The sequence below is a fragment of the Panthera onca genome, chromosome A1, assembly GCF_046562875.1.
Source record: "Panthera onca isolate mPanOnc1 chromosome A1, mPanOnc1 haplotype 2, whole genome shotgun sequence".
Lineage (NCBI taxonomy): Eukaryota > Metazoa > Chordata > Mammalia > Carnivora > Felidae > Panthera > Panthera onca.
The window spans coordinates 189,444,276-189,462,431 of record NC_138339.1 but is presented as its reverse complement, the minus strand read 5'-3'; the positions used below and the strand labels follow the sequence as shown (position 1 = coordinate 189,462,431).

Sequence of the window (18,156 nt, the reverse complement as noted above, 5' to 3'; positions counted from 1 at the left end):
TGAAGTTCCGAAATTTCAACACAAGTAAAAGACAATTACTAATGAGTATAATTACTAACATCACTAAACTGTTAGTATCTAAAAAGTACTAAGCAAAGGCTAAGGAAAAAAACCCCACAGGTATGTGTGGCAGTTGGAACACTAAAAATTTATTTGGCATTCCTCCTCCTTGTGAAGACAAAACAAGACAAACCATTCTCTGTAGCTCCTTAAGCAGAATGCAGAAATTGTGACCCAGGCCCAGGTATTCTGATGTAGAAGGTCCCTGGAGCAGTTCTCACACTTTAGCACACACAGAATTACCTGGTAAGCTTGTTCAAACAGTTTGCTGGGCTCTGCTCCCTGAATTTCTGATTCAGTAGGTCTGACGTGGGGTTTGAGAACAGGCAATAAGTGCCCAGTGATGCTGGTCCCTTTGAGACCACTTTGAGAACCACTGCCCTAACATAATGAAAACAGCACAGTACCTGAAAGGGATTGCTCTATCCAATTAAAATAAAAATATTTTTTAAAAAGCAAAGGTAACGTTTAAATGACTTAGAACTAGTCTTTTTTTTTTTTTTAAGAAACAATGGCCTAAGTTTATTTAAAACATAACTCTTAGATTATTTAAAAAACACTGTAAAGAACAAAATACAAAATCACCTGTAAACTTACTTTTCAGGAACAAAACACTACTAACATTTTGGTATTTACCTTTCTAGCTTTTTTCCTATGCAAGTGTGGGTATATTTCTGTGTACATTTTATTTTGTTTTCTTATAAAAATTTGTCTTTCCTATAAAATTTCTTATAATGATATGCTGGGAAAGAATATAAAGATAATACCTTAAAAGTATCATATCAACATACTGGTTTTAAATTATTTAATATGGTATATGAATTTTCTAAAATCATTGAATATGAAACTGAAGTTTGACTTTTTATTTTTACTTTTTGAGAGACAGAGAGACCACGGGTGCAGGGGAGGGGAGAGAGAGAGAGGGAGAGAATCTTAAGCAGGCTCCACGCTCAGCGCAGAGCCCCATGCAGGACTCCATCTCACGACCATGAGATCATGACCTGAGCTGAAATCAAGAGCTGGACACTCAAGTGACTAAGCCACTCAAGTTCCCCTGAAGTCTGACTTTTAAAAGGGGGGTACAAAAAGGGGTACAAAGTTGAAATTCTTATTTAAAAGTGTTTTTACAAAATAAAATTTCTAAGCCTGCTTCTCTCTGCACTGTACTGTGTTAAATGAAACACATGTAGATTGTAACTATGTCCTCACTGCATGATTCCATAGTAACCATGGTGACTATGCAAAGCAAGGACATGAATATGCACAAATTTCAGTAGCATGTAAGGCAATGAATGCCATAATTAAGGTCCATAATGAAGGTCCTAACCCATCAAGAAAAGATATTTACTATATATTGCATTTTAACAGAAATAAAAGAAGATTGTATGTGTAAGAAAAGAGCTCATCCAAAAAATAAAAACAAACTTTTTGTGCACCAATAATCTGAAGAAGTCTTTCTATATACTGAGGACTGTAGATGAAATGGAATTGTCAGAAAAGATACATGAACTGCCTATAACATAAATCTGTGTTTGTAAAATCAAACACAGTAATATAATTTCTGTAAATATTTAAATAATGGAGTTTTTAAACCTTTAAAAGATTAAAATTTATGTTTTTAAGGTCTATGACACATCTTAAAATAAATGGCAGGGGGCACCTGGGTGGCTCAGTTGGTTAAGTGTCTAACTCTTGATTTCGGCTCAGGTCATGATCTCAGGGATTGTGAGTTTGAGCCCCATGTCGGGCTCCAAGATGATAGTGCAGAGCCTGCTTGGGATTCTCTCTCACACTCTCTCTCTCTGTCTCTCCCCTGCTGGTGCTCTCTCTCTTTCTCTCTCTCAAAATAAATAAACTTTAAAAAATAAATAAATGGCAAAAGAACATTCTGCAATCACAAAATTTTGTTGAACTAATGCATAATCAGTGTTCTTTTACTTCTATTATGCAGAGATACACTAGCTAGAGAAAAATAGTTTTACAGAAGGAGAAAATTATCACAATACTTTTGTGTTAATTTGCTATACTTTGGTTGATACATAGGAAATTGCTGGTTTTTGTAGGTCAAGTCATATGGATTCAAGCTAATATTTCCCAAAAAACACAAAGCAGGTTGTAAAAAGATGCACTGATAATTATCCTTAAACAAACCATATAACTAAAAGAAATTAGCACTCAATTACTATGTCATAAAGACCTACAACTTAAATTTTACCCTATTTTCTATAAAACATTTAATATGTAATTTCCCCAATATTTATATACTGTAAATAATGACAGTATATACATTCTCATTAACATAAATTGCTTTGAAAGTAATGATTTTATATAAACACGGCCAAACAGCAAATATTGCTGTGTCAACTATTCAATATTGTTTATCAGATCAGATATAATGAACAATCTTCAAGTTCCAAGTATGTTTTACAACTTAAGTTTAATAAAAATAAAATTTATACATGTGTGCTATATATATATATTTTATGACTTTCTCCATTTTACATTAAAAAAAGTGCCTAGAAAAAAAATCTGTAATGGCGGTTAAATGGATAATTGGTTTTATCTCATGTATCAAATCATGTCATTTCTAATAAGCATTTAAAATACACAATATCAGTAAATATTTCCAGTCAAGATTTTGTCTAGCAGAGGAATAAAATCACAGATCTCTGTAACCATCTGTCTCAATCCTACAAAGAAAAGATTCTACTGGGCAACAACAGCTCTAGTGATATTTATATTTATCTCTGCTTGTTGAATGTATACTAAAATATCTATTATAACCACAGTGAAATGTATTTTCAGGCTGCGAACCGGTCATAAACAATGAGGAAAAGAGAAACAATAGATCTATCTTTCCAATTAAAACCTGCAAACTCTCCAATTTACCCTTCTTGTTCATAACTAGAATAAGATTTTTTCAAAAAAGACAAACATAAGCATAATGATGCACTGGATTGAAAGAAGAATGTTGGGAACATGCTCAAATGATAATGATCATAGACAACTAAGAAAACAGAAACTAAAATACTATTATTAAGTTAATTTGTTGTTCATGGTTAAATAACAACCATGAGTCCAAACTCTGGGTAAAACACCAGTTTTTAAAGTTCATATATTTTTTTTTAAAGTTGCCATTGCTAAAGACAGATGGCACAATTCTTAATATGGTTGTCTTACTCTATAAATGCTCTATTGATTAGCACAACTTTAAATACCCTGAATATTTTTTGTATTATTTTCATGAGTTACTATAAACTTTTCAGTGGTCTCAGGATAGGGTAAGAAAATTGATGCAGCTCCATCTTACCTCTTCCTTCCTCTAATCTGTGTCTCCTGATTACACGCTGCCTTTTTTCTTCTTGTCGTAACTGAAGGTGTTCTTCAATGTTAACCCCAGGCACTGGGACAGCTAGATGATTTACCAAACAAAAACAAAACAAAACAAAAAACCACATATAGACAGATACAATAATAATTATGAGAGAACTATGCGAAATTGGAGAAAGTAAAAGCTAACAAAACACCAATGAAAACACAAATTATTTTTACTCGAAGAATCTTAGCAAAAAAGAGGAAAAGAATCTTACCTTTAATTAATGACATATTGTCAGTTACCATACAAGCAGTACTGAATAGTTAACTATTAATTTTTTAACATATACTAATATAAATTGTTTAATTACTAAACTGATGTATAGTACAAGATATAGGACAAGATGTATAGCACAATCCATCAAATTACCTAACAGAAGATCTAAAGGTATCATTTCTTTCACAGCATCAAGAATTCCTCTTTGTCTTGCCTCCTGACCATCCAACTCTCTTGCACATGCCTTGCAACACCCACACACAGCACAGCCAGATTCTCCGGAACCACAACCACAGATCCTTTAAAAAAAGAAAAAAAGTACCTGAAATCCTTCTACTCTTTCCTTAAAACTCTTTTCTAGAACCATCTTTTCTGTGTTTTTGAAATTAAGTTACTTGAGTCAGCAATGAAATCACTCCTTCAGATCAGGATGTGCCAATTTGAAAGAACTGAACAGGTATAAATAGACGGAATAACAAAAAAGATTTAGGGGTGCCAGGGTAGTTCAGCCAGTTAAATGTCTAACTCTTGGTTTCGGCTCAGGTCATCATCTCACGGTTTGTGAGTTCGAGCCCTAGGTCAGGCTTTGTGCTGACAGTGTGGAGCCTGCTTGGGATTCTCGCTCTCTCCCTTTCTCTCTGCCTCTCTCCTGCTCTCACATGCTCTTTCTCTCTCTCTCAAAATAAATAAATAAACTTAAAAAAAAAACAAACCCAAGAGTTTATTAAGCTCCTCATGGGTATAACTGGTATATTCCTACAGAAAATACAAATGGATTCTGCTATCTTCAAAACCACTATTAACAAATATTTTTAAAAGTTATCACAATTAGTAAAGCACCAGCAGTTTACTATTAAATGGTCTGGATGAGTTAGTTGGTTACCAAACAACACTATTCTCCATCAACTAACTTAAGAAAGGTGTGGATAGCCATCAATAAGTGAACCCAGCTTGTCAGCTTCATACATTACGTCTCCTTTTCCCTCCATTCTTTATATGCCATCATCTCTCATTCTCTCCTCTTACTGTGTCCAATTACCTGTTTTTTTTTCCTTCTTCTTTGTCTTTTTTCTTATCAGTTGTGAACTAAGTGTATGACATTTGATTACCACACAAGGAAGACTAGAACACTCCCAGAAGTTGGCTACAGGGTCAGTGAACAACTAACTTCTTAGTCACATATTTCATAGATGTAGAAGTCATAGCTTTCATGTTATTTGTTGGACTGGAACTGAAAACCTTTAGACGGCTTCACTAAGCCTGTGGTTATCCAGATTTGTGGTGGTACAAGAGAAAGGATCTACCTGGCAGCAGTTTTGAAAGACACAGCCCTGTGAAACTCCTGGGTTTAAAATGCAAGCAGTACCGACATTTTGGAGGATCACTAACCATTGGAGTAAAAACTGATGAACCAGTATGCCCTACAGAATTGTCTGTGGGAACTGTTTCAAAGATAATGTGGCATTCTAAATTTATTCTAAGATATACAGTCACAATTTTATAATAATTGAAGTCATTTTTAATGGTGCAGAGTGTCCTGGCATATAGTCCTATAGTGATTTTATTTCATTTATTCATTTCTGCCTCATTAATAAAGAAACTATTGTATTTGGTTAGGTACTGTCCATTTAGGTCTATAAATTATTGGAAACTGATAGTAAATCTCTGGGGAAAAGCACATAAAGAATAATAACTAATTTCAGGAAAGATCAGAAAATTCAGAAATTCATTTATGATACTTATCAACAGCTCATGTTCAGAGATTGGGGACACTTGATTTTAATGGAAATAGCTTGGGAAAGATGCAGGAGGACACATTTCAACTCCAATACTATTTAAAAAAAAAAAATCATAGACTCTTTCTGTATCCAAATTATATTAAAAATAAACAATTAGAGACTTAAATATAGCAAACAGAGCCAAACATATAGCTTTGTAGAAGAAACATTATTCTTTGATAGAGAGCCAAAATGTTCTTACATATGCTGAAAATGCCAAAAAAAAATTATTGTTAAAAAATCATAATCATTACAACAGCCTAAAATAAAGGCCTGTTATATGTGATTTATTTTCCTATGTTAGGCCAAGTACAAATCTAGAAATACACTTATAGTAGATGCAGACATTATGTGGGAGGAAGTATCTGACTACTTAAAGAGGTATCAGAGACGGAGGTCAGAGATGCAGGGGTGGCTGTCCCAGCTCTGGGCTTTTCTTCACAAGATCCCCCGCCCCCACTTCCCGAAGTCTGCTAATTATCATTAACTAATCTGATCTTACAAAGATCAGATCTATCATAATACAAAGATCTATCATAATTAATTTCCTTACAAAGAATGCCCCATTATGTTATATTGGTAACAAAAATAGGACCCAAAATTCTAGGGAAAAATTGCATTCTGATTCTGCCAAATAGGCATACATATTAACTTTAAAATAATGATAATACAGGATTCTGGGGGGAAAAAAAGATCCAAAAAGAGTGTAAGGGGATAAATACAAATAGGTGTAATGTAACTTAAGAAGTGACAGTTCCTAGAACACCCAAAATTGCGAACATAAATTTAATTTAAATGAAAATTATATGTCTCTAATTGAATATTTTACATGATATTTGATACTTCTATCCAGAATAGATTCATGTTCAACAAAAAATGAAAAGATACATGGTATTAAAGCAGTCTTAGAAAAAGAATACAAATTAAGGCACAGCCCAAGCCTTGAAGAAACTTTTGACTTGTTTTAAATAATGGTTTAAATGAATCGAATGAAAGAAAGAAAAGCAACGTAAATGACACTGAATTAGAAACTATCATAATAGAAAACAATTACTAGAATTACACGTACATGCCAATACGCCCTCAAGAAACAACACAGAACAATTCTGAAAAGAAATGTGTTCTGCACATTTTCTACTCATATTTTACTTTTTCAGTATGAATCATTTTCTTACCCTCCGGGGACTCTGTCTGGACGCCCACTACTGACACAACTGGCTCCATAACCTGTACAGTCTCCGCAGACAGTGCACACCATGCACTGTTCCAGCTTCCATTTATGCATGCCTGGAGGGCACATCATGGACTTCTCATCTTTCTCATCTAGTTCTTCTTCCAGGTCTTCATCCATTGCTGTTGCCATATTTTCAACTCCAAACCCTACATGACAGATCAATTTGTAACCTTTATGTAGATTATTCTCATGTCTTAAAAAACACACATCACATATAGTAATCCAAATGAATATACAAAAGAATGCTGAAACAGAAAGTAACAAAAATATAATTTAATTTAGGGACCACAAATAAATGCTTTTCTCATTTCCTTTTTGCAAAAAGAGGGAAGGCAGGAACCCCTCTTAGCCGTTACTTTATGCCAATCATACTTTTAACTTTTGCTGATTTTAGTCCCTCCTTTCCATCTTCACTGCCAACACTGTCCTTCAACAGACCACAGAAAGTCTCTCAACTATGCTCTAAGCCATGTGTCCCTCCACTCTAGAATATCCTTCCACAACTGGTAATCAGCTTCTTAAAACATATACTTGACCCTATGATTTCACAATTTACAAACCTCCAATGTTTTTCCATGGTCTTTAAAAGAACAAAACTCTTCAGCAAGATACAGTTAGTTACAACATGGCCCTCGGATTTTCTGTAACCTCATTTCTTCCATGCAAACTACATTCTGTCTGAACCTAAATTCCCTCTGCTTTCTAAACATACTATGTCCTTTCACATGCTCAGGGCCTTTGCTCATCCCTGCTCCATCTGTATCTCTCTACCTCATTTACCAGATGCCTCGCTCTACCTCATCTACCAGAGAAACTCCTCTTCAGCATTCAATAAAACTTAGCCCGGAAGTCATCTGCCATGAAAGGACTTACTACTTTTTGCAGGGAGTTAGTCACTATTTCCTCAAAGCCTGTTTATGCCTCAATTACAACTTACAGAATTGTGTTACAATTCACTCAACTGTAAAAAAATTGTTTTTAATGCTTATTTATTTTTGAGAGAGATAGAGCGTAAGCAGGGGAAAGAGCAGAGAGAGAGGCAGACACAGAATCCGAAGCAGGCTCCAGGCTCTAAGCTGTCAGCACAGAGCCCAACACGGGGCTCGAACTCACAAACCATGAGATCATGACCTGAGCGGAAGTCGGACCCTAAACCGAATGAGCCACTCAGGGGCCCCTTGTTCAACTTTTTAAAGATCGGACATCTACTCCGGATGACCCAAGTGTTCCTTTATGAGAGTCAGCAAACTTTTTTGTAAAGGGCCACACTGCAAAAAATTTAGGCTTTGTAGGCTACACAAGTCTCTGTCACGTTTTTTTTTTTTTTAAATAACTCCTTATAAATGTAAAATCCATTCTTAGCTTGAAGAGTCACACAGAAATAAGCCACTGAGCAGACACAGCATCAGGTTATGGTTTGCAGACCTCTGCTCTAGGCAGTGAGGACTCTGATAATGAGCTATTATAATCTAGCGAGAAAGACAGACTTTTTATCAAAATACCATACAAGAAAACTGTAAATATACAACTGTGATAGAATTATGAAGAAACAAGTAGTGTTACAAGAGACTGTAATAAAAGAGTAAATTTATGGGAATAAAGTATTTTTATGTTTGTTTTTCCTATTAGACTTAGATCGTCAAAGACCAGGTTATGCCTTACTCATTTTATCTCTTATTCTTAGTCAACCTTACTCTCTTATCACTTGTAACAGACTCAGTATAGGTCTGTCTAATCAAGAAGTAAACTCGTAGAATATACAGCCTCTTTTAATCTCTGCCACTTCTAATCTATATACAGGCTAGGAAATTAAATAGCCAAGTACTGGACAACTACTTATAGAGTTAGAATAAAGCAACTCTGAAGGCTTGAGTGCATGTTTTTAATAATCATGATAGCTAAAATATACTAAGCACTTACTTGCATTTGGGTCTACTTGCATTTGGGTTTACGTACTCATTTAATCATCCCAACAATGCTATAACTATTATCCCCAAATTACTCTCTAAATTCAAAGCATCCCAATCATAATACCAAGTAGAAAAACTGATTCTAATTCATATTAAAAGTAAAGGCCCCCAACATGACTATATGAAGAAAAAATTTATATAGAAAAGCAATGAAAAACTTATCACCAAAATTTAGAAATTATATACAACAAAAGAAACCTAAAATAAATGCAAAGGTTAAGCCACAGTTAGTCAAAGATATGTGCAACACATGCAATATAATATATAAAAAATTCCCACAAATCAATAAGAAGGCAAGTAAAATGAGAAGTTTGAAGAGATGGTCTAACACTACTAACAATCAGGAAAAGCAAATTAAAAAAAAAAAAAAAAAACAAGGGACCCAGCCACTCCACTCATAGTTATATGCCTAAAAGCATACAAATTTCACCAACATTCACCAGAAATGTTCATAGAAACCTTATTCATAAAAACCAAAACTAGAAACCACCCAAATGTCCATTAATATGAGAAAAGATTCCAAAACTGTGGTATATATTCACACAACTGATTACTATACAACAATGAAAATGAACAATCTATAAATGCTTGTAACAATATAAATTAATCTCATAAACAAAGTTGAGTGAAAAGAAACTAGACACAAAAGTTCATGTGACATAATTCTATTTATATAAAATACAAAAGTATGCAAAACTAAATTAAGCCGTTATCTAGAGAGGTAGATGGTGACTGGAGAGGAACATAAAGGGGGATTCCTAGGGTGCTGGTAATATACTATTTCTTGATTAAGGTGCCAATTACATGAATGTGTTCAGTTTGTGATAATTCATCAAGATCCACACTTATGCATATTTTGATGCATGTATGTTTTACTTCAATATAACAAATAAAAAAAATAATGAAATACAATGTCATAGTCATCAAACTGACAAAAATCAGAATGTTAATACTACCTCTAGGAGTGATGTGGAAAATCAGAGTATAAATTGATACAACCTCTTTTAAGAAAAATCTAGCAAAGCTGAAATCTACAACACCAGAAATTACACTTGAGAAATCTCAGATGTTTGCCAGGAGACATGAATAAAAGAGGTTTTGAAATTATTGATAAGAATGAAAAGTTAGAAATAAACTCATCTATCAGCAGGAGAATGGATAAACTTGGCATGTTAGTGGTATGGTTTATTACACAGCACTTAACATGAATCATTTAGATTTATATGTACCAACATGGACAGAGTTCAAACACAATGGTGAGACTAAATAAATAAACCTCCTAATTTGCAGAAAAATATAGATTGGCACTTATAAAAGTATCTTACATATAAAACATGAGTATGTAACACATTTTACATATAAAATATATAACAAGTAAAAATACAGAAATATGACAGGATCAAAGTGATGATTGTGGTTGGTCTGGAGAAAGAGGGAGTATAATAATAAATCTTGGAAGGAGAATACAGGGCACTTATCTATAACTTTCTTACTGAAAAATAAAGCATGGTGCTAGATACACAATTTTTTCATATTATAATCTTATTTTCTGTACTTTTCCTTTCTTTTAAAAAAAGATACATAAAAACCCTTTGTGTTCCCTATGACTATATAATCTGTATTCATTTTATGTATTACACTACTAGTCTGCTTTCTAATTCATTACTTACTAGCAGAGTAGGTATGATTTTTTACAAAGTAAAAAAAGCCTTTAACAATTTTATTTTGGCTATTATAAATTTTACAGTAATACTCTAAAACATAGGTGTAAATATATGCCAAATTTTCATAAGAGTTTCAGAATAACAGGGAAATAATTTTTTTTTAGTTCAAAACTTTTATAAAACATAATCTGAAAATATATTTATATTACACATAGAAAACTAAAACTAAACTGTTTCTCTCCTTTCTGCCTAGTAGGTATTATCCAAAACTATGGTTCAGTATTTTAGCAAGAAGAAAAATATTTCCATTTTGGAGTAATCCATTTCTTTCCTTTCTTTTGTTCTTCCTTCCTTTTAAAAATCAATATGCTCTAACAGACTTACTCTTTTTAAAAACAAAAGCATTTTAAGTACACGCATATATGAATATGGTAAAAAAAAAATTGTGGCCTCTTGATATTCAGATGAGTCTGCCATCAAGAAGGTCCCAAACCTGTTTATGTTAATTCATACAAATATTAACCCTCAAATATTAATCCTCAAACTCTTTTGTACTTTGAACACAGTTCAACACTTGGTTCTGATAATATGTATTTATTTCCTATTCTTCAGCCCACACCAAATTAAAAACAGAAACCAGCAATTGGAATGAAGGGTACAGGATAGCACTGATAGCAGCTGGAAGTAAACACTGAGAGCAAGAATGAAGTAGACATAAACCATTACCAACACCAAAAAACCACAAGCATGACAAAGGATAAACTCCTCTTCCTGTCAATACCCTTTGTGTTAGGGAAAAGCATATGGTGAATAGGGTGCATCTGCAATTCAGCTCTTGGTAAAGGGTCAAATATTCTTAAGATCATTTTCAGTTGTCAGGAACTGATTAAATGGCAGGTAGCATGTGCTCTTAAAAAGGAAGATGATATTTGCCAGATAGACTGCTGCCAAATATGGCTAAAACTGAAAATGTGTAGGGATGCCTGGGTGGCTCAGTGGGTTGAGAGTCCAACTCTTGATTTTGGCTCAGGTAATGATATAGCCCTGCTTGGGTTCGAGCCCTGCATCAGGCTCTGTTGATGGAGCCTGCTTGGGATTCTCCCTCTCCCTCTCTCTGCCCTTTCCACGCTTTCTCTCTCAAAATAAGTAAACTTAAAAAAAAAAAAAAAAAAACTAAACTAAAAATGTGTGGTATAAAAGAAACTAATAATGAAGAGTTTGAAAAATGCACTTTTCTAGAATAGTCACCCAAAATGCTAAATCAAAGAGGTGCTATTACATTTTATATAAAATTAAGAAAAATAGGGGAGCCTGGCTGGCTCAGTTGGAAGAGCAAATGACTCTTGACCTCAGGGTCATGAGCGCAAGCCCCATGTTGGGTGCAGAGATTACTTGTATTACATACATACACATATATAAATAGACAAACAAACAAACTTAAAAAGAAAAAACATTCAAGTTCATTTGCTCAAAAATTAAAAGTCTAAAGTATACTCGATTGTTTCAGTGATATAATACCAAATAAATAAGAAATTCAGTGGTTTTCCTAATTTATAAGTATGAAATTAAAGGGCCACTTGTTTCGAAGAGTAAGATTTTTTACCACACTGTTCTGAAAACCTAATGAAAAGAGGCCACAAAGTTAATATCCACATGTCCAACACCTACCTTTCCCCCCCTGGTTCATGGCACCAGTGTCTCGTCCACACTGTCCTTTATTATTTACACCAAATGTCCAAACTTCTCCATTCTTCATTAAAACACAAGTATGGGCTTTGCCCATAGCTACCTGAATTACAAAATGACCCTTCAAATCTGTTACCAAACCTGTAGGAAAGATACAAATTTGGTAAGAAACAACAATAAAACCTTTCTGAGTCTAGTAAATCATCAGTATTGTAAAAGGACCACCTCAATACAGAATTTTTTATTTCTGGGATAAAATAACCCACAAAAATTAGAAATACATGGCCAAAAGACTGACCAGGTATCAGCAAATTAATTTTGTAGGTTTGTAAGGAAGTTTCAAAATCTTAACACATTATCATCCAGACTTCAGACAAATGCTTCTCGTGAATGTTTCTTCTAAATGTCAACACTTCTCAACAACCCTCAGAAGGGTCACTAGTTCTGAAACTTTCCTGGGTCCAAGAACAAAGGAGCTTATAAATCATGTACTTAACCTGCTTTGACTTGTCTCAGCAAAACAAAATAAAATACTTGCTGGGGAATACTGAAATAACACTGCTTCTGTAGAAACCTGTGAGATGATCCAAAGCAGCATTTTTCAATCCTTTTTAACCTACAGTGCTTTCTTCCACAATCCAATAGCTAGCTAGTTTAGCCAGTTCCTAAACCTCACTTATTCACATATAACTTTCATTGTATGTGCCATATCCAAATGCAACCCATATAAGCTTAGTATTTTTTGCATCAATTTTAAATTGACTAAAGCATTTTTAACCTTATCAAGTAATCAACGGTAAAAATCAGATTGTTGAGTATTTCCACTATATACTAAAGAGTTAAAAACTGAAGTGTTTGTTTTATTTAAATTACAAAAGCCATAATTCTTGTATCACACTTTGGGAAAGCTGTTATTATTATTATAATATTATGTTATTATTTTCTCAGATACTACTTTCCTAAGGTGACTTTCTCTTCCACCCTATATTACTTAGGTCTTTTTAGCTCAAAACTTTCCATTTTTAGTATTTAGTATACTTGAAAAAGATATGTATATTTAGCAATATTACTTATTATTACTAACAGTACTAGCTGACATGTTTTGGCCCTTGCATGTGCTAGGCTCTGTGCTTAGCATTTCATAAGCATTATCTCCTATAATCTTATAACAACCATATGAAACAGGTACTGTCATTAGCTCCCTTTTGAAGATGAAAAAAGTGAAAGTAATCTCTGAAAAGTTAAAAAATTTAAGTTAGCTATTAGCCAACTAAAAAGTGGCAGTGCCAGGATCTAGGTCTGTATCCATAACCATTAAACCACACTTATCTAATATTTAAGTTGAATAATGCCCAACTGTCTCCCAGATCCTCAAAACAAATACAACATTTTGTGAATCCTTCCTGTCTTATTGCTGGGAACAGTGCCAGTAGTTTTAGGCAGGGCTAATCTTGGAGCTTGGCCAGTGCAGCTCTACCTTAGCTACTACTTTGGAAAGCTTTCCCTACACTCATTTAAATGCTCACATGACATGTTCTTGGTAGTACCCTGGGGAAATGATTTTGGTAATGTAACTGATTTATCATTGATGAGTTACTTATCTCCCTATTTAGATAGTTATGGAAGGATTCTCTCTCTCCTATATTTACTATTATATCCCCAGTTCCCAGCACAGTTGTCTTGTACATGTAGAGTCTTAAGAATTACTTGCCATGTGACTGAGTAACTGAAAAACCAAAAGTTACTGTAATGAGTGGATATGTGGGGTGGGACTAGCCAAATAGAGAGTTTTACATTTATAAACTCTAATTGCAAAAATCTGTCATATTTGGTTGCTAGATTTTCTTTCTAGCCCTTAAGAAATGAGTATGATTGTGACAGCCCACTTGGCAGGATTTTATATGAGGTGAATATGTAAAGCCTGTGAATTTCTTCATAAAAAGGAAAATAGAATAAAATTTCTGATTGGAAGTTTAAGCGATGGTCTCATGCTGGGGAAATGACGTGTTGAATATTTCTAGCAATTAATTATTAAGTTGAACTCTACTCAAACGATATGTGAGTTGCCTTAATGTGGTAATACTTAGATCCTCAGTTGGCCTCAACTGACAGAGTGAATCAAAATTTGGGAGTGGGCTCTTGTATAGTTTAAAAACAGTATTTAGCCTAGCTATTGCTTGCTAAAATCCTGCTGGCTAACACCGATTAAAATTTGTGCATTTATCCAATATATATTTATTGAGAACTGACAGTGTGTCACAGCTTGGTGGACAGGCAGGTATGGTCCGTCGCTGAAAGAAATGTGGAAAAAGTAAAGAAAATATGCTAGAACTGTTAATTTTCTAGACATATCTTTCCAATATAATGTCTAGTATTGGACTTTCTTTGTATAAAAGTGAAATGTATTTAAGTTGAACTTACTTGAACTGTCAGAGTAAATGGCATCTTTCCCAAACATGTATAGCTCTCCATCTTTAGAAATAACAGAACTACTTCCATTATTGCAGGCTGTATACACCACAATCTTTCCTTCCATCTTAATTATCTTTTTAGGTTTGTAGGGTTTTGATTGCCGTCTGCTCTTAGCTTAAAAAATAACACAAAACAAAATTAATTTAAGACATCTATGTATAAATAAAAATATATGCATTTATGACACACTTTATTTATTTTCACAAAGGCCTGGGATTCCCAACATGTCAATTAAAATGAGTCAACCTGCAAGCCTCATATGGTTAATTAATACTTAGGCTATCACTGTCAGATCCTTTTCTTTGTTATACGTTAAAATTTCCAATGAGAAACACCAATTTCTAACAAACTTCTGGGGACCTCAATCTCTGTATTAGCTATTTACACATTATTAACACTATTCCATATATATACATATACATATATATGTATATATATGTATATGTATATATATGTATGTATATGTATATGTATATATATGTATGTATATATGTATATACATATACATATATATGTATGTATATATGTATATACATATACATATATATATATAAACACCATTTCACCATCATATATAACTATATATGTATATAAATTCCCTTTTCTCTCAAACTCTACCTCACATGCTTTCTTATGCTAGATCCTAGAAAGTGAAATCAGTTCCTCATTCATTGAACACATGTTTAAGTACCCAGTTAGTGGATGGGAAATACATATATGGAGAAAGAGTAAATAAATTTAAATGTGGATGATGATCCAAGTAGCCTCTGCTATCAAAAACTAAATCCCTGAAATGAGCAAAAGACGAGGAATATCAATCTTCTGTTCCTTTGGTCAATCCCAGTTCTTGATGCCTTTCAGAATAAAAACATATTGCTATGCTGGGCACAACTCTGGGACTTAAAATACCATTATACTTTTTCATATAACATGACCCATATACATGTATACAGCAACTACACTATCTCATGCTCAAAGAAAGAACAAGGTCCTCCAAATGCTAGAAGGAAACTTGGCTGTGCTCAAGTTTCTGAGATGGCAATACACATTATGCGTTTTTTTTCCCAAGTAACTTTTATTTACACATGATTTTTACATTAGATGTTGAATTCAAACCTAATCCTCATAAGATGCTACTCCACTGTGCTAAAACATGTAAAGTATATGGGAAGTTACAAAAAGAGAAAAATGGCACTTTGAGAAAGACTGAACAGAAATATAGGAAAGATAGATAAAATTGTTTTCATTGTTTAGGAATGATTTAATTACAGAGAAATAACACCAAGAATAGTGACCCATAACTAAAGCTACTATACAAGGCAACAAAAGGTTTACTTCATTCTGAAATATATATTCCTTATAAAATTTTGGGTGACCTAAGATAATATATTGTAATAAATACGTTTTTAATAATAACACCAATGAGCAAAACAGATGAATAGCAATATATACATACAAAAAGTATATATAAAAATTTACGAAAATCAACTCTACAATGAAATCAGCAATCCCAGTTCTTTAATGAACAGTACACTATTAACTGATTATGCCACAATGTAAAATCATCTATTAATCTGGTAAGGTTAATCTGGTAAGGCTACTGAAATTGATATACCTTATGTTAATAAATTCCACAATATTTTTACTGAATGTCCAGTTTCTTAGTCAACTTACTTGACTCTCCATCTTCTCCTTTACTAGCAGATCCTGTAAAGAATATGCTTCCATCTTCTGCAACTAAAAGGGCATGAGAACCATCATGTCCAACTGAAAAGTGTACAATCTTTGGAGATTTTGTAATTGGTAGTTCAACCCATTTTCCTGCTGAAGGACCACCTTGCTTGATTCCAAGACTCTGGTACTTGCCAGTATAATATATCTTATATATCAAAAAAAAAAAAAAAAAAAAAAAAAAAAAAAAAAAAAAAGAGGGAGTAAGAGAGAGACAGAGATTTATGGTGCCTTTTGGGGTAGTGTACCAGGTTTCACATGAGAGAAAAAAGACTTTCATATCTTACTAAAAAACAAAAATAACAAGAAACCAAACTGTTTTTATACTTCAGTGAGATCAATCGGTAGGAGAGAAATATACATATTTTTCTAAAGATCCAGTTCATAATAGCTTTTTCTTATCTATTCAAGGTATCTATAATCTTCCATTATAAGTCTCCTGATAGATATGAATAAAAATATACTTCACAAATATACTCTAACCTCACAAGAGGAGGAAATGGATAAAACTCTCAACTTGTTTTCCTAATGTAAAAAACCCTACATATTAATATACCATAATTGCCTAGTAATTTTAATTTTCTTTTTTTTTAATTTTATGTTTATTTTTGAGAGAGACAGACAGACAGAGCATGAGCGGGGGAGGGGCAGAGAGAGAGGGAGACACAGAATCTGAAGCAGGATCCAAGGCTCGAACTCATGAGCCATGAGATCATGACCTGGGCCAAAGTCAGATGCTTAACTGAGTAAGTCACCCAGGCTCCCCTAGTCATTGTAATTTTCAAAATTCTTGTAATTACCTCACTTTATTCTCACACCCATGAGATAAGAAAGAAGCTTCTAGGGGCGCCTGGGTGGTGCAGTCGGTTAAGCGTCCGACTTCAGCCAGGTCACGATCTCGCGGTCCGTGAGTTCGAGCCCCGCGTCAGGCTCTGGGCTGATGGCTCAGAGCCTGGAGCCTGTTTCCGATTCTGTGTCTCCCTCTCTCTCTGTCCCTCCCCCGTTCATGCTCTGTCTCTCTCTGTCCCAAAAATAAATAAACGTTGAAAAAAAAAAAAAAAAAAAAAAAAAAAAGAAAGAAGCTTCTATCTCTACAGACTGAGCTCTACAATCTGTCACTTATACTTGCTCCTACTTTCCCCAAATTGTAGTCTTTATATTTCTGAACATTTATAGAAATTTGCAATAAACGTGTTCATCAAAATAAACTCAAAATATGAATTCATTCCCAAAGAATTAAAAGCTCCATAATTAAAATATCTGTAAAAATGTAATATTTTATAAAGTTTTATACTCTTGTATCTCACAATTTTCTTTTATACTATTTCAACATGAATAAAACTTCACCATATTAAAAAAACATAAAATAATTTAAAATCAAAATTTCAATTATGTTTAAACATGTGGTCTATGTAAATAAACTAATCAACTGATTATACCAATTGGTTATCTCATAAAACATAGGATGTTCATTTTTAATACTAAAGAGTAATTTACCTTTCCATTTGCTGTTTTCATTAGTGCAAACTCTCGCCCTGCACCAAGAATTGCTGACTCCTCATCAAATCCTGTGCCTGATAATACAAGACTCATAAATATTACTATATTTTAAGATGAACAATGTAAATCATAATTTTGCACTATTTTGAGTTATTGAAAGGTCAACTCAGTACCATTCAAAAACAAGGATGACAATAAACTTGTTGAATCACTATGAAACTAATGTAACATTGTGTGTCAACTACACTTCAATTAAAAAAAAGAAAAAACAAGGATGACAAAATATGCCATATTCCTGACTTAAAAAAAATTAACAGTATGTACCGTACTCCAAGGAAAGATAAAATTACCATAAATTTTTAACTTGTTCCAAACTAGTGCCAAATTAATCTTTTAAACATAAAAAAATGTTTAAAACCAATGTCAGCAATATTACTTGAATTAATGAATTAAGAAATTTTTATTGAGC

General features: G+C 33.4%; 1 protein-coding gene across 13 annotated transcripts in view; it reads right to left on the bottom strand.

Moving 5' to 3' along the window:
• MYCBP2 (MYC binding protein 2) overlaps positions 1 to 18,156 on the bottom strand; it is a 282,639-nt gene that overhangs the window by 195,070 nt on the left and 69,413 nt on the right. For all 13 annotated transcript variants that reach the window (XM_078432585.2, XM_078432586.2, XM_060636897.3 and 10 more), the window contains exons 11-17: positions 17,685 to 17,761; positions 16,131 to 16,335; positions 14,406 to 14,570; positions 11,967 to 12,125; positions 6,606 to 6,810; positions 3,806 to 3,951; positions 3,371 to 3,472 (exon numbers count right to left, since the gene is read on the bottom strand). In XM_078432585.2, the coding sequence (XP_078288711.1) occupies positions 3,371 to 3,472; positions 3,806 to 3,951; positions 6,606 to 6,810; positions 11,967 to 12,125; positions 14,406 to 14,570; positions 16,131 to 16,335; positions 17,685 to 17,761 (1,059 nt within the window). The remainder of the gene's footprint in view (positions 1 to 3,370; positions 3,473 to 3,805; positions 3,952 to 6,605; positions 6,811 to 11,966; positions 12,126 to 14,405; positions 14,571 to 16,130; positions 16,336 to 17,684; positions 17,762 to 18,156) is intronic.